This window comes from Rhinolophus sinicus, chromosome 8 (genome assembly GCF_057876585.1).
Source record: "Rhinolophus sinicus isolate RSI-liver-muscle chromosome 8, RSI-T2T, whole genome shotgun sequence".
Lineage (NCBI taxonomy): Eukaryota > Metazoa > Chordata > Mammalia > Chiroptera > Rhinolophidae > Rhinolophus > Rhinolophus sinicus.
The window spans coordinates 4,593,648-4,610,571 of record NC_142508.1 but is presented as its reverse complement, the minus strand read 5'-3'; the positions used below and the strand labels follow the sequence as shown (position 1 = coordinate 4,610,571).

The following is a 16,924-nucleotide window of genomic DNA, read 5'->3' as shown; positions in this document are numbered from 1 at the left end:
GCACTCAAAAAATGTTTCCAGAATGAACAGACTGCGTTGCTGGTCCCCCCATGGAGACTGCTGCTTCAAACTTCTCTTCAAAGCACAGAGAGCAGCTACTTAGAAAACTGGAGGCCTCTGCAGTTTCTCTAGACGCCTGTCCCAGTCTTTAACTGTTCACCTTGACTAATAACCACATTCCTTTCAATTATGAAACCATATTCAAATGCAAAAGCATTTGTTGGTAAAACAAGTTTGGGAATTCTTATTTATTGACTTACAGGAAAATTACTCAAAAATCCCAGTTACTTACCAGTAACTTTCTTTTCTTTGAAAATGTATCATCCTAGAGAGTTTATCTAATTAAGTCTCATATCACTCCGGGTACTGAAAAGGAAATGTGACCGTAGGAGTCTCCACAGCACTTTACCTGATCGGTCATGTGTCCTGGGCTCAGGAACTCACTAGGAGACCTGCTGATAAGTTAAATTCTCTAATTCTAGTTCCAAGTTGAGGCTCACACAAGGCTGTTACATAGATGATTCAGCATTGAGGGCAAAGAAAGAAAAAACTACATTAGTTCTCCAGGATGCTACATTTTCAGAGAAACACAGCGCACTGGTAAGTAACCGGTTCCTCTGAGGATGGATAGACTTACATCAACCAGCTGGTACAATAGGCGACCGTGTGGCTGGACCACTGGGAGCTGGAGAGGGGAGTCAAGCCAAAAAGAGTAGTTGTAGGAGGACACAACCAAACTGAGACTCTTGGCAGAAGGCTGGTTCCAAGTAAAAACTGTGTTATGGAAAATCGTAGAGGGAAGAGCAGGTGAATGGCCTGCAGGGAAGGGAAAGAAATTAACACACCCTACTATGTGCCAAGCACTGTGCTAGAGACTTCAGCAAAGTTAACTTCTTTAAAATTCACCTCTACCCTATGAGGCCGGTCTGACTCCCCATTATACAGTGGGACACCCCAAAGGACAGCAGCATAGCCATCCAGTCTCTGAACAACCTTTAACATAAGAAGGGTTAAGTCCGACCTCCGTGAGGTTGGGGGGAAAAAATAGTCAGTTAGCCAAGTTAAAAATACTCTTGGATACTGGCTGGTCCATTTGATTCATGCCAGAGACAAAATGAACTATTGATATTGTCTAATATCCTTTAGCTTTTCCAAGTAAAACAATAAGGAACCATCTCACATCTAAGGTGTAGCAAAGAAAGGGTCAGGAGAAAGCATCAGCTGCCACCCAACTCGACAGAAGCTGAGCGTGATTTCTGAAACTACCTATATTTTTCAAGACCAGAGTAGAGAAAAGATAACACACCCAAGTTTTAAAGTAGCTAGCTAGCTAGCCCTTCTGGTGAAAATGACAGTGTACGGAACTTAATTTCAGACTGCTTTTTCATGAAGGAAGTACCAAGAAAAAACTGTAATGAGAGATAAATGTCAAGTCTGGATCAAGCTGAGAGAAGCTCGGTGGTAGGAGTGAGTTCACAACCAGGGTTAGAAGGATGGTTAAGAGAAGGTAATTAAAGGAGGTAAGTGTCTCCAGCAGGAGAAAGTCAGAAACAAAAGTGGAAAGAAAAAACTCCTGATTAGATTGGGACAGAGATGCATTAACAAAAGCAACTTAATCAAAGCTTTCGGAGCCAAGGAATGAAAAAGAATGGTTCGTTCTAGCTTGTAAATTATTTGTTTTGTTGTTAAACATTTATGTCGCAGAACTATCTGGATTGGGGGGAGAACCCCTCTACCCAGCAACACAAGGCTCTTGGCTCCCGAGTTCACTTCAGCACAATAGAAAGATGTCATCCCGTAAGCAGCAGTACTTACACTTCTCAGACAAACATTTTACAAGCCATCTATAGCATTTAAGGTAAACTTTAGCAAAGACCTAGAGTATATAACAACATTTGGAACACAACCTATAGCTCTTCCCTGCATCCTAGCTTCAGATGCCTTGTTGTGAATGAAAGACCCCACGCCGGGGATGGGGGCGCCAAAAACTGTATACCCATGACTTGTATTCATCTTTTGTTATTGGTATATACTGAGTATTACAATTTTAATACAGTGTTTTCCTTTCTTAAGATGAGTATACATTTTTTGGCACACTCTGTATATAAACCTAGTTAATATATTAACTATCAAAACACAATGCACAGGGTAAACCCAGTGCAGTGTGGGACTGAAGGGGGCTGTTAGGGTAAATCACCCCCTCATAACCTGCAGCTCTGCTAGAAGCAGAAACAAAACAGTCACAGGACAGAAGTTGATAAAACTACAAAACCACTCAACAAAGGACACAAAACAGGTGACAGCATGTTCATCTATCGCACGCAACCTCGAGCACTTAATCCAAGAACAGTCCTGTGAGTGGAAAATAAGGCCATTCCTGTCATTGAAAAAAACAAGAAAACAAAAACTGAGAAACAAAACACAGTATACAAGTCCACGGTTTCCAGAAACAGTGGCAGGACAATCGTTTGTGAAGTCTTGCTTCCATGAGTGGGCAATGGTTTGGATGCTACAAGTAGAGGCCCAGTTAAAGGGAAGAAGCCAGTTTGTCACCAGGCCAGAGTCTCTGAAGAGAAGCGCTAAGTCCCTGCTCAGGGGTACACCTGTTCAGGTGAATGCCGATCAGGCAGGCCCATTCCGCTTCTAACTGCAGATCTGTAACTGCTCCTCAATCCTTCACTGATTAGTCAGTAACCAGTGTTTAAACAACCATAAAGCTACATAGAAAAAAGTTAAAAATCAAATCCCCCCACTCACTCTTGATAGAAAAGAAAATTCCTGATGGGTTAAATGACAGTAAAATATAAAAATGAAAACAGAACTAAAAGTAAAGATGGATAATTTATCATCTTGAAATGGAGAAAGACTTTCTAAGCCTTTAAGAAACATAGAAATCAAAAGAAGAAATTCTAACTTAACTACATAAACATTTAAAAGTTGTGTATAATCACAATATACCAGAAATAACATCAATGTTGCGGGTGGAGGGAACTGCAAAAGAGATGATGAAACACTTACAATATACAGATTATCCTTAAAAATCATAAGGAAAAAAAGATCCAACCTAATTTTTTAAAAGATCCAAGATCATAAAAGCCAACTCATAAAAGAAATATAAAACGATACTTAACACCTCACTGAATAATTAAAGGCAAAAAAACAGTAATAATTTTTTACTTATCACACTGATGAAGATTAAAAAGATGATGATATTTTATGCTGGGAATATAGATAAACACATACTCCATAAACAGCTAGTGAGAGTATACAGGTAAAACCTTTGGGGGGCAATTTGGTAATATCTATTAAAATTTTAAATGTGCATATCCTCTTGACCTAGTTATCCTATTACTAGGAACTTTTCCTACAAAAGTATTCAAAAGATGCAAACATGTATATAAAGGATGTTCACTGAAACGCTAATTGTACAAGTAAAAAATAACAATAAAAACATAAATGTTCATCGATTAAAAATAGAGCAAGTAAACTACAGTATATCAATAGTATCAAACACTATACATTCTTAAAGAGACTGAAAACCTGGACAGAGGTTGTAAAGTGATGGCCCAAAATGGCAGGCATAAAACATGCCTGGGGTTAACTTTTTGAAATAAAATATATATTATCATTATTGTTAACATCATATACAGAAAAAGAAATCTCAAAGAATAAAAGTCACACAGGTTGGACTACAAGAACGTTTATGTATTTGCGTTATTTGAATTTTTACAATTATTATTGGTAATGACCTTTAATTGGAGAGAAAGATAAAAAAAAATCCAGAGTTTCATTGACCCATTAGATATTCACTTTATTGGGTATAAAGTCATGGGTTGCCAAGCAGCCCATGCAACCTGACCAAACTTCCCAACAACATGGTACTCGGGTAATATTCTTTTATAAAATCTAATAAGAGAAGGTAAGAGAGAATCCTCAGCAGTGAATTTAAGTCAATCTTTGTTATCAAACTAAATTATGACAGAAGTTCTAGGATTCACAAAATTTTATTTCTTCAGAGCAATAAATATTTTTTAACATTGCAGACTAGACAAGCATTTCTTTTGGTTTTGGCGTATTCTGTTTTTAAAATAGCCATCAATTTGGTTTTGTATTTTGCAAAGAGACTTTATCTTTGGAATAGCCAATTTAACAATACTTTTTAAATCAAACTATATATACAGCATTCTAGAAGAAAAACAGCATATTAAACACAACTTCTGCTTATTAGTTGCACAAAATAAACTTTGACATTTTAGAAAAGTTCACTGTTTAAACTTAAAGTCTATAACCTTAAATTTAAAATATAAACTCAAACATCATAAGTGATCTTTCTTTTTTTTTAAATGACCCTTTGGAAAACCATAAAATGCTTATACTGTATTAGTTTCCTTTCAAAAGAAAAGGAACACCCCTCCTTCACGGTCTTTTAAGAAATGTTCCATCTATTTCAGCTGAAAGACAGCCAGAAAGGAAGCAAGGGCTGCAGTGATTTGAAGACTTACACGGGCAGAAGAACTGGCAGAGTTAACATAAGACTAAACTTTCCAAGTAAATACCAACAAACGGTTAAGAGAGGCAAACAGCAGCAGAAAGCAACTTGTAAACCAGTTCCTTGAGGAACCAAGAAAGGATGGCAATGTTTAGACTGACGGTCAAAGCAGATACTTGGGAGAGCCGTCAGTTTATTTCTAAGACATGAGAAAAATGGCCTTGCTCGCTGCCATATCCGCTCAAAGGACGTCCTGAGATCCTACTTACTGGTCCTATAATCCTGCAAATTACAAAGGAAAGAAAGCATGCTGGTGTGTTCAAAGTTAAGAGTTTATGTATTTAAGTAAAGAGCACTAAAAATTTATTTACAATTAACTGAGAAAAGTGCATTACCAAGGCAATAAATAATGCACTCGAGTGTTTACATTATAAACCAGACAATGCTTTTCTTCTCCTTCAACAAAAATAAGTCCAAATTATGAACGTATGAGAGAACTTACAAGTTCCGTTACTCTGATAGAAGCCTCTCAAAAAAAAAATTCATTTGCAAATATCAAATGATGGGTGATGAACTTAAAATCATTTCAGATTATCACGAGGAAGAGCAAACCTGTATGTACTGAAACGTCCAAAAGACATTTAATTCTTCACAAATTTAAAAGCTATGCGGTCTCTCTGATGTTGCTCGTATGTGAAGCATTCTGAAGAAGCCCCATGTTTCAGTTACATAAAAAATCCTCACTATTTTCATTAGTAAACAAGACAGAGAATTCTTACAAGAACATTATATAATCCTGGGAACCCAAAAATGTGTATTAGCAGGATATTTTAAAATTACAAAACCAGTCAGACAGACATCATTTGAGTAAGCCTCTTTCAGTCATAATTCATATAGGTAATAAAAATCTTGATATGAACAATCAATGAAGGGGAAAGTACCCTGTTGATTTTAAGCAAGAAACGGACAAACGGACAAAAAGAAATGCACTACAAGAGTAATTCTTAAACCTGTTTCTTCATTAAAACTGGAAAAACAGACACCCTGAAGAATATGATTACCAATGCGCAGACTTACAGAAGATAAAGGTTTTCTTTTTTGATCAAGATTTTTTTACTGATTGGTAAGACAAAATAATGAAAGTCACTTAGAAGCAACTTTTTGAGGAAGAGCCACATACATGGCGATAAGGTGTACCTTTGGCTTGTATAGATCATGTAATGACATTACTAAGCTGAATGCTCCTTAAAAAGATCAGTCGAAGAGCAAAGGAAATAAATGTAAAACATATATTATAGTCGCTGTCTTCAAGGAGTCAGAAGTATTTTTATAAAGAAAAAAAATAGACACATACTCTGTATTAAAATTCTATGGACAACACTACTTAAGGTTCTGTAACCTCAACACCAAGCAACAGGTTCCGGAAAGTGTCTTAAGAATACACATTAAGAAAACAATCTACTACAGATGGGTCTTGAGGTTCACCTGCAGGGCTCCTTGATCTGAATGAAGTCAGTCACTTCATTAGATCAGAAAGTAAACTTGTCAGACATTCTTTACTAAACTAACCTAGATTAAAGTAAGGGGTCCCTTTAGAACTGAGTATATATCCAAGTACAGAAGGGAAGAAAGTATAAGATGAGTGAAAAACTGAAAATTGTCATTGAATCATCGTCATGCTGCAAAGGATTTAAACTTGTAAAGGATTAGCTTACAAAAATGAGCAGTTAATTAAAAACAATGTCACAATGGCACTTCCAAAACGTTGAAAGCCATGAACTTTAGGTGTCTGAATTAACACTGCAGTCCAAAACTCGGCCAAGCCTGCTATGAGGGAAGTCTTTGCAAAACAGCCTCACTTTTATTTATCCTCCTGCTTCTGACCTACTTCAGACTCCAACTTTCAAAGCATATTAAAAGAAATCGATATATAGCTGGAAATACTCAAAACTAAAGAAAAAATAAACAGGGATATAGTCTCATCTGAAAAGTAGGGTGATTTAGACAGATCACTAAAGTCCTTTCCAGCCCTGAAATTTTATTATTTATTGTGATAACACGAAAAAGCTTATCACACACTGTATAACTTTAGCTTCCAAAAGTCAGGGATGATGGTTTTAAAGGGGGGGTGAGGATGGGGGCATAAAAGATGAATCATTTGAAGCCGATCAGCTATCAAGAGCAGCTCAAAAATGAGTTTGCCTGACCAGGCCAGAGTTCCACGCAACAGAAATTGAATTCCTGAGGCTGGGGATTACTTTCCTCCTTTCCCCCTCCTGTTCTGTGAAAATGGTTTTTCTCAACCTGCATGGAGTACTAAGTTTAGAAAACAATTTTATTAAAATGCTGATTTCTTCTTACAACTTTTCACATAAACTCATTAATAAAAAGTTATCTATCTTTACATTCCATGACTTATCTCCAATTGACAAAATTAAAAGCAACCTTCAATTAATATTCATTTGAATAAGCTGTACTGTTAAATTTAACACCAAAAATTATATTATGAGCAACTGAAATTGTACATCAGTAAGGAACTTCACTAATTTTTCAATGTGTCTGAGCCAAGGGTATTCTTCAGGGCCAACATCAGGTCACTAGAGCAAGCAAGCTGACTTAACTCTTCAGGCCGTGTCCTCAGCGGGGGCAAAAAAGGCATAAAACAATCATGAAGATTAAAGAAATCATGTGTGTTGAGTACCTAGCACCGTGCCAGAAATCAAGACTGCTCTTAACTTTTATGATTTACGTGCATTGGGCTTTTGATAGAATTTTGAGATTTATAAAGGGTGGCAAAGTAAGTATTCCTTGTGTTTCTACTTTATTTCTCCTATTGCCAAGATTTATTCCTCCAGGGAGAAAAAAAAAGGTTTCTTTTTCCTTCACCTCAAATTTTCTAAAAGGTCACCAGACAAAACTTTCAAAAGAAATTACTTAGAGGCCCGTGCTTATCCCTTTCAAGAACGTTCTGACGGGCACTGCAAGAATCCTTTTCACTTATACTACACTGGATAGAAAGTTACTACCTCCAACAACACGTAGCTCCTGACCTGTCTTAGATGGTGCGGAGGTGTTAGCAACACAGATACCTACTCATATACCTGCAAGTCGGAGCTTTAAAGAGTTGTCATCTGACAAAGGTGCATAAATGACTAAGAATCATTCCAAGCCATGCGTCACCAGCACTGTCACCATACCCCCGCTGAGGTCATCTCTAGGACAGTGTCTGCAGCACAGGTTGGGCTACTGTGACATCACCAACAAGTCTGAAACCAGTGTGTCACCAGTCGGCAGGTCTCATACAATAGCAAATCATCGCTTGATTATCACAATATTATATTAAAAATGGCTCCTCGTTGAAAACATTACCTGAGAACAAATTCCACTGTTTGGATGCTTCCCATGTTTCAAAACTCAGATAAACAATCATCGAAATTCCAAATCACTTTCTTGCCTCTTTTGCTTCGACACCCATTCAGATCGCATCCCACAGCCTATGCCATGTCTTCCTACATAAAACCTGTGCTCAAACAGAAATGCTCTGACCAAAGTCCTACCAATTGGTCCTCTACTGTTTAAGCTTCTACCGTTTTCTTTTTACCTTGTTGCCACTGTGTTTTAATGTGTTAACGAATTATGTGACCACAGATTTGCCTTTCTTTGAAAATAAGGTTTCTTGGAATGATTAATGATTAAGATCTCATTCATTCAGAAATGCTATAGAAAAGGAAGTTACGAGCTCTCAACACTGAATTTAAAAATTCTTATGGAAAGAGCCTTGGAATGTGAACAAAACGTAAAAAAACGGAAAGGAAACATTTCCTACAGCATAGCTAATTCACGTGGGAGGGGGGAGACAACTGTGCGTCAGAAAGCTTGCTCTAAATAGTGATCTGATAAGGACCTTAAAGAGTAGGTTTTTTCTTTCAATCAACGGTCTTATAAAAATCTAGGAATCTACCAGCAACGGTGACAGTGTATCAAAAACACTAAAGCTCTGTTATAGGAACAGCTATTAGTGTGACCTAAGGTAGCCATTAACAGTTGCATATTAAAAAGCAATAGCAATCAAAAGATGGACATCCCCAAGTCAGTGACCTCCTCTCGCCCACCACAGAACCAGAATGCACTGACAGTCGCGGCAGCGCGAGTTAACCAACCTCCCTGGTCCCGCGCAAAGAGCTCACAGAAGTCAGGATGTGCACAGGCTGGATCCTTCGCTGCTTCCACTCTTGGTTTAAGATTTCCGTTCTTTCCACAATTTTCTGACGATTGGAACTAAACATACTCTTTAAATAAATGAAGGAGAGGAGAAAAGAAATTGTTCATTGTTAGAAAATCTGTAATATCTCTACTGCAGGTTAAAACCCAGTGATTTCTCAAAAGTATCAGGAACATTCCCTCAAACGTGTATTTTACACTAAACTATAGTTTCCCACATTCAAGTATAAAAACACCACACTTATTATCTTCTTGTGAACGGGAGGGAAACAGGAAATGATTTCCATCCTTTGCTAACTTTGTATATATATATATATATTTAAAAAAATCACAATTACTTTAGAAACATTAAAACCACGTAACTGTCTGTACTTGGGTGCCACGCCCACACATGCAACACAAAGCTGTGATTTCCAAGTGGGGTGAAAACCTTTCATTTCACATTACCATTATGTGCATGGGACAATGTTCCATTAAGACAGATCGAGGGCCTGAGTCTTCATTTATCTTACTGTAAATATGACGGTGGCTGGAAATGTACCCTAGCAAATTAAAACTCATCTTTCGGGGGAAAACACTGTCTTTAACGGTATACGCATTTTCACAAAAGATCAAGTTATACCTTTACTTCATCAGCTCGCCTGAACCGCTTGAGCTGCCGCAGTCGCATGTACTCTGATTTTACACGCTTCCGCCAACAAACTGGTCCCTTCTCAGATTTCTTCCCAGTCTGGCCCATGATTATTCTAAAAGCAATGGTTTCATATTAAAATCACTAATCTAACCAGCCTGAATACGACCACTTGTATTTTAATCCCCAGCAAACTAACACACAGTGGAAGAAAAAAATACACTGTTGATATTTGCACAAGAGTGCTTATTTGCTCTGTATGGTTCAATTCTTAAAATATTTCATTCAAAATAGTATAACTATTTAACACAACTTTTAAAAGACACTTTTGATAAAGATGGCCCACTCCTAGATAGCAGCCGCCTTACAGAAACGTGATCCCATCACAGGAATTAAGGATACTATAATAAGTTAGTTTTCAGTCTATGAAAGCCACAGTGCGGAGTGAAAAAAACAATATAGAAACACACTCTAAGTTTTCATCATTAAATTTCAGGCATAAATGAATTAATATAACTGAAAAAGATAAATCAAAAAAAGTAAAACTTACATCCAGCACTAAAAGTAGAAACAGTACAATATATAATGAGTGTACAAACTGAAGTAAGCCCCTATACACACTTGTAAACGGTGATTCTCACCTTAAACCCCGTGATAAAGGTCTGTATTTTTGCCTCACATGAGGGTTTCTCTGCCAGCACAAGAAAAAAGGAATGCAGCACATGCAAAGTAAATTCTTCGGCCTTATCTTCAGTTGCAGGTTCTGAGAACCAATTACGTTAAAATGTGGGGACAGCCTATATAGTTCACCAGATGTCTACTTCATACTACAGAGTCCCCACTTTAAGTCTAAGTAAGTGTCCTCTTCTGGAACATTTTCTTCTCAAACTATTAAAATCATACTTGTATCTTCAGAAGATTAGAAGAACATTTCTCAAAAAAATAATATAATAAAAAAGAACATTTCTGTCAGATAGTACAAAGGTTCCACGTTAAGGATTTTTGCTCTAATTTATCTTAGAGCAATGGAAAGTGACTGAGTTTTAAGTAAAAGGGGAGGCGGAGATTTCCATTTTGGAAAGACCAGCTGACAACAAGCAGAACAAGAGCTGGAGGGGAAGAGGGGAGAATAAAAGCGCAGATAAGGTCAGGCTAGGCTGCACTCAGCACTACCTCTGGACAAGAGAGGACAACAGCTTCTACCACCACACGGGTGATGGGAGAAAAAAGAAAATGAATTAAAGAGTTACTCAGGAGAAAACATGGCGATGATTCAAATGTAGGGGAAGATGACTTTATGGCTTGAATAACGGAATAAGGTTTCATTTACCTGTTCACATAAAACCCTCAGGACTAGGGAAAACTGCCTAAGGAGACAAGATTTAGAGGAAGAAAGAGTCCAGAGGTCAATGGGTAACTTCCTGTAAGAATACTCAACCACCAGACAACGACAAAGTAAATGGTGGATAGTTTGGAGCTGCTGAAAGAGGGGCAGAGGAAGCGTGTAACAAATGACTATTATGAACCAGGCAATGAACATACAAAGGCGAATGAAACACAATGTGTCCTTATGAAGCTTATGTCCTACCTAAGAAGGCCAAAAAAGAAGAAAATCCTTTACCATATGACATAGCCACGCAAATGTCCTGGGGGGAGGGGCTGCAGAAGGATGGCAGGAAAGGTGACAACTCAACCTTCAAACTTAAGATGGATTTCAAAAGGCCAAATTGGTGAAGACACAGATTACAAGGACTGAGAAAATGAGAAGAATGAAGAGATTTCAGAATCTGAGATAAAAAGAGTCAAATGAGTCAGACAGGTGTGTTCCTTGTGAAAAGGTTAAAAAGGCGGCCTCGCCTGTGGGCTGCTGGAGTGGAGCGGACGTAGAAGTCCTTAGAACAGAGAAGACTAAACTCAACCAGATGCCTGGTCTCTCAGGTAAAGAAAAAAGAAGAAAGCCAGGGAGAAGTGAGGTCGGGCAAAAAGACACCAAAGTTAGGAAGAAATTGGAGCTTCATTTAAAAAATAACTTTGTGGCATTGTTTGCTTTCCTATCTGCTAGTTAACAGAGGACCACACGTAATTCTACGCAGATTGAGACATTTTGCACTTCAAAGGCCCAGGGATCTGATAAAAAGGGGTTATCTGTTGTTAACGAGCTCATAAATTATTTCACAACTAGTCTCCTCTGCCCCCTTGACAAATTCCTGGTCCTTGGAGGCAACACGACTCCACCTGATCAAACCTACACAGGACAGGGAGTTCTCACTGCTGTGCAATACGGGTATGACTACATCTCTCTTTCTGAAGGTGCCCATATTCTGTGTCCTGGAGAAGAGGCATCATTACGTGAGTCAGCCGTTCATGTTTCCATACCAGGGACGTTGGAACCCTCCTCGCCTAACATCCTGGAATAATACCGTCATGTTGTTTCTACCATTAGTGACAATACAGTATGTCACAACAAAACAGTCTCTGACCAAAGGTTTCACTGAACTAAACAAGCTGGGAGAACAACAACAGAACATTTCCAAATTGAATCTGGGAACCAGCCTCTCTGGAAAAGAGTATATATGGATACATTTCCGTGTATATGAATGTCACAAAGCTCTTCCAAACAAAGTACCTGAATGAAGGTTTTAGGCCATAGGATAAGCCGGTAAATGTGCACAAGAGAGAGGAAATGAGGAAAATTAGAGCATTTGGGCGAAATTTATGGAAATACAAGGATCACCTCTGAATTATGATCTAAGAAATAAATCTAAGTGGTCAGACTGTTCTTTGAAAGTATAGGGATACACAGGCAGATTCATGACAAAATAAAACTTAAAGCACCGAGAAGGATGTTTTACATAAAACAAATGCCCACCATCATAGCATTTACAACATATTAAAATCACATTTTCATGTTTTTCACTCCACTTCACCCCCACTTAAGTTCTTCAGGAGCAAGAACCGTTTTTATTCATTATAAAATCCCAGAGCCTGGCCGCCTGTTTGGCAAACAGTAGATTTAAAAACAAAACAAACAGGTCTGTTAACGAGCACTGGTCAGGAGTCGCTCACAAAATTCAGATGCGCCACAAGGTATGACAAGGCTGGCACCACGCCTGCGCATGGAGGAGAAGGGTGATGGCCCCCATCACCAAGAAGCCCCCAAGAGGTGAGTCAGGAACAGCAGGACCCTGGGCTCCAGCTCCCCAACTAATCAAGCACGAGTTCGGAGTAAACACCCAGAGCTTTTGGAATTTCTATTAAGGCAAGTTACAGTGCCTTAAGGACCTTATCCAAACAACGGGGGGACCACCACCTGCCTCAAAGCTGTTACCTGCAGGCGCATCCGGCTCAGACGCCTTCAAATGCTAGCGCCTCTCCCACAGTGAACGGCAGACTCAAATCTGATCCCGTTTCTACTACACCCTAAGCCCACTAAGTATTAAGATACTGAATATTTGTGTATTAGCAAAAAGAAACCTTTGTTAAAATGACTTACCACTAAATGGATGGAGATTTGTGAATAACCCAATTTTTAAATTTATCAATCACAGCATTTGTTTTGTTTCATAGGTAAAACGGCACTAAGGTATGATTTTTATCCAGGATATGAAAACATCTTCTTTTATTCAAAACAGATTACAGTGTAGCTCGTCATTAAAACAAGATCCTACCTGTATACAGTGAAACCAAGACAACAGTTATGCTTTAATCCAAAAGCAAACCCGTTTATGGCAGGGACCATCAAAACCTTAATACAATGTAGTGAATCCTCACAGAATAAAATTAAGGAGAATTACGTAGTCTAGCATGTATTTTATGAACCAAACCAAACTCCAATAGCTTGAATACCACACCCTTGTAAGCCAGCTTTGTCCCACTAGAGCACACACAGGGCTGGATCTGCCGCCCGCATCTGAAACTTTCCCCCACCCCTTCTCTGAGGACCATCCTCCACTGGAAGGAAGCCTGGGGTCCCGGCCTGGCTGAGCCCCCACCAGACAGTCCCCAGTTCAGAGTAGGACCCATGAGCAGTCCAGCCACAGTGAGAGACTCTCAGGAGGGTCCCTGCAACTTGAGGACAAGAAAGCTCCCTCTTTTCCACTTAGATCTGAACTTGATAACGTGCTGTCCAAGAATTGCTGGAAGCTAACTTGCAATCACAAGACAACAGCCGGCAAAGACAGTCAGCAACAGAAAAACACCCCAAGCCAAGAAAAGGACTCTAGTTCCATCTGAGCCCTGAAGCAGGCAGGCTCTGCCAAACCAACTCCAGAACTGCTGTTACACGAGCCAAGAAATTCCCTTTTCTTTTTGCTGAAACCAGTTGGGATTAGGTTTTCTGCCACAGGAAATACAGGAGGGGTCTGAGACAGATTCTTAGGACTGGGATTATATGCAAATGACGCCCGGATTAAGAGATGGGTTCTGAGGACCTAGCTCTTGGGGGCGATGGCACCAGCAACAGCTGTTCCCAGTGTGCTCTGTGCCCCGCAGGGAGCGCCCTCCGTCCTCTCAGCCCTCTCAGCCCGTGATGTGGCCAGGACACGCCCCCTACCTCTCGGCACCCAGGTCACCCAGGCCAAAGAATCAGCATTCTCCTCAGTCAGGTCCAACCCGGCCCGGCTTGGGAGGGCCTTTACCTGAGGTGACATTCCTGCCCCTCCTCCCTCTGCTGCAATGACAGGGTTTTTGGTTTGGTTTTAAGTTCCATAGGCATTTTTCAGTGCCCCTGATGCTTTTCTTTAAAGGTGCTTCATTCCTAAAGGATTTGCTGCATCAGGCACTAGCCATCTATTTAGTCTTTCTGGGTTCTGTTTCTACTTATCGGAAGAAAACTAATAAATTATATGTACTACTTATCCTTCCTAACTAAATTAACAGCGTTCATTTTGACTATTAACTGAATACCAGACTAAATAAGGCCATATTTAAGTCTATGACTGCAATGTTCTCGATGTCCTTTTCTGACTAAAGTGTCTTTTTCCTTTACAGCAAGACGGCCATAAAATTGCCTGTTTTAAAAAAAAAAAAATCACCAGTCTTCAATAGTACTTTTATGTTTAAATGCTTTGAGGGCAGCTGTTAGCCTCATTTAACAATTTCATTTATTTTTAAGTTAAAATTCATTGCCTTAATAAGCTCGAAAGTAAATTAATGGCAAATAAGATTTTGGAGGCAACAATAAGGAGAACAATATATGAGAACCTACAGAGACAGCGGAGAGCAAAGTTAATTACCTCGGAGAAGTAGGTCTCCCGCCTGAGGGGAGCACAGAGCACACAGGAAAGGACCGCGAGCAGCAGGTCTCCGAGACGCGGCCGCCCAGGGCCACTGCACACCGCGCTCCGGATTCCAGAGCACAGACCTCATCGCCCACGGCTGGGCCATGTTCTGGCTCAGCAGGAAAGTGCCTTCACGATTAATGCCTGTTGCGGAGACGGGGCAAAGCACGCAGGGAGCAGCTCGCTCCATTCTAAACTCACTTCAACAATCAACTAGCAGGTTGGCATTTGGTCCTATTAAATCCTAAGTCCTACCCCCACTCTTGAATAAAAGGCAGAGCCTGGGGGTGGCCGGTTAGCTCAGCTGGTTCCAGCGTGATACTAATAACACCACGGTTGCCGGTTCCATCCCCACATGGGCCAGTGTGAGCCGCGCCCTCCTTTAAAAAAAAAAGGTAAGAGCAGGACACCAAACGCCGCTCTACCTGGCTTCATGTCCCCATTCTCCCACACACCAGTTGCGGGGGGACATGGCCAAGTTATTCGGTTGGTATTATACTAAATATCTTTGTTCCTCACTCTGCTCAGGAAAGAGAAGTTGATGCCCGAGTACCTACCTCACAGAGGTGTTATGAGAAGTAAAGTTATGGAAGGTGCATAGGACAGCGCCCCAAGCATTGGCGAGCAACTACACAAAGAAGAGAGGAGGGAGATCAGGAACCCCAAGATTCTATTAGAAAGTGAAGTTAGACCACAACCCACTGTGAAAAGTCATTTTTTACAAAGCAAGATTTCAAGGGATCTCAGGAAGGAATGTAGACTATACAACAAATATAACTAACTGTATCAGAACTTTAATAGGTAACCCCATGGAGAAGGGTAGGGGAAAGGAGCACCTAACCGAAAATCTGGTTTTTTGTTTGTTTGTTGTTGTTGTTTTTTTTTAAGATTTTATTGGGGAAGGGGAACAGGACTTTATTGGGGAACAGTGTGTACGTTTGTACTTTCAGGACTTTTTTCCAAGTCAAGTTGTTGTCCTTTCAATCTTAGTTGTGGAAGGCGCAGCTCAGCTCCAGGTCCAGTTGCCGTTGCTAGTTGCAGGGGGCACAGCCCACCATCCCTTGTGGGAGTCGAACGGGCAACCTTGTGGTTGAGAGGATGCACTCCAACCAACTGAGCCATCCAGGAGCTCAGCAGGGGATACTGCCCACCATCCCTTGCAGGACTCGAGGAATTGAACTGGCAACCTTGTGGTTGAGAGCCCACTGGCCCATGTGGGAATCGAACCGGCAGCCTTCGGAGTTAGGAGCATGGAGCTCTAACCATTTGAGCCACCAGGCCAGCCCCCGAAAATCTGTGTTTTGACTGAATAGAGAAAGGCTAGAGACAAAAAGAACTGAGCAGAAACACTACTCTAGTTAGTAAATTTCTCACTGGGGTACCAGTTTACAAATAAGCAAGGGGTGGTGATGGGCTAAAATCGAAGATATCAGTATGAACTCATATTTTTTATAATACATATGCAGACATACAGAAACACAGACATGCATGCATCCAGAGCTTAGCAGATATACATTCATTGCCAAGCTCCAGCCACAGAGGGCCTCGAAGCAGTGACACTCCACCAGTACACCCAGCACGTGTATCTTTTTTTTCTAAATACCATTCTCCAGGACAGGGAAGCAGAGCTCTAAAGAAATGGCTGCTTCTAGGGCTAGGGCAGGGAAAATACAAGAAAAGCCATACCAGAAAGTAAGGAACTGCTCAAAAGATGAAAGGAAAGGTACATGTCACAGACAGAACCATACTGAAGGAACTCTCAATGGCCATAGCTGGAAGAATTTGAACAGCAAAATGGTATCATATTACAATAGTACATTAAAATCAAATTAATACGTCTCCAGGAGTCCCTGACATAATAAGTGATTAATAACAAAGTAAATGGAGGAGAAGGGACAGATCTTCCTCACAGGGAATTCCACACAGCAAACTATCGTGCACACTCCCTAATCTGAGAGGGAGGGTAGACTAGACTCAGTGAGCCGCTTCCAAATCAGAATCTGGAAAGGGAACGGTCATATCACCTGGAGGACACCACCATCACTTAGTGACCATGGTTAAGGCACCAGTGAGACACGTAGTGCGGTTGTCATGAGCGCCCGATAAACCTCAGAGCCCATAACCTCCATCTAATCACGTAAAAACATCAGGTCAACCCAAACTCAAGGGCATTTCTACAAAATATCTGAGCAATACTGCTCAAAACTACTGAGGTCATGAAAATAAGGAGGGACAGAAACTCGCAGATTGGAAGAGACTAAGAAGACAAGTAAATGTGACGTGACCAGATCCTGGAACAGAAAA

General features: G+C 40.2%; 1 protein-coding gene across 7 annotated transcripts in view; it reads right to left on the bottom strand.

Annotated features, from left to right (window-relative positions):
• The window catches only part of EZH2 (enhancer of zeste 2 polycomb repressive complex 2 subunit), a 56,915-nt gene that overhangs the window by 25,301 nt on the left and 14,690 nt on the right, over window positions 1-16,924 (bottom strand). For 3 of the 7 annotated variants that reach the window (XM_074315209.2, XM_074315211.2, XM_074315208.2), the window contains exons 2-3: window positions 9,333-9,456; window positions 8,650-8,778 (exon numbers count right to left, since the gene is read on the bottom strand). The exons of 1 other annotated variant lie outside the window; for it this stretch is intronic. In XM_074315209.2, coding sequence (XP_074171310.1) covers window positions 8,650-8,778; window positions 9,333-9,449 — 246 coding nt within the window. In that variant the 5' untranslated portion in view covers window positions 9,450-9,456. Of the gene's footprint in view, window positions 1-637; window positions 686-8,649; window positions 8,779-9,332; window positions 9,457-16,924 lie in introns of those variants that run through there. 3 more of the 7 variants (XM_074315212.2, XM_019739418.3, XM_088799851.1) reach the window with 2 other exon arrangements.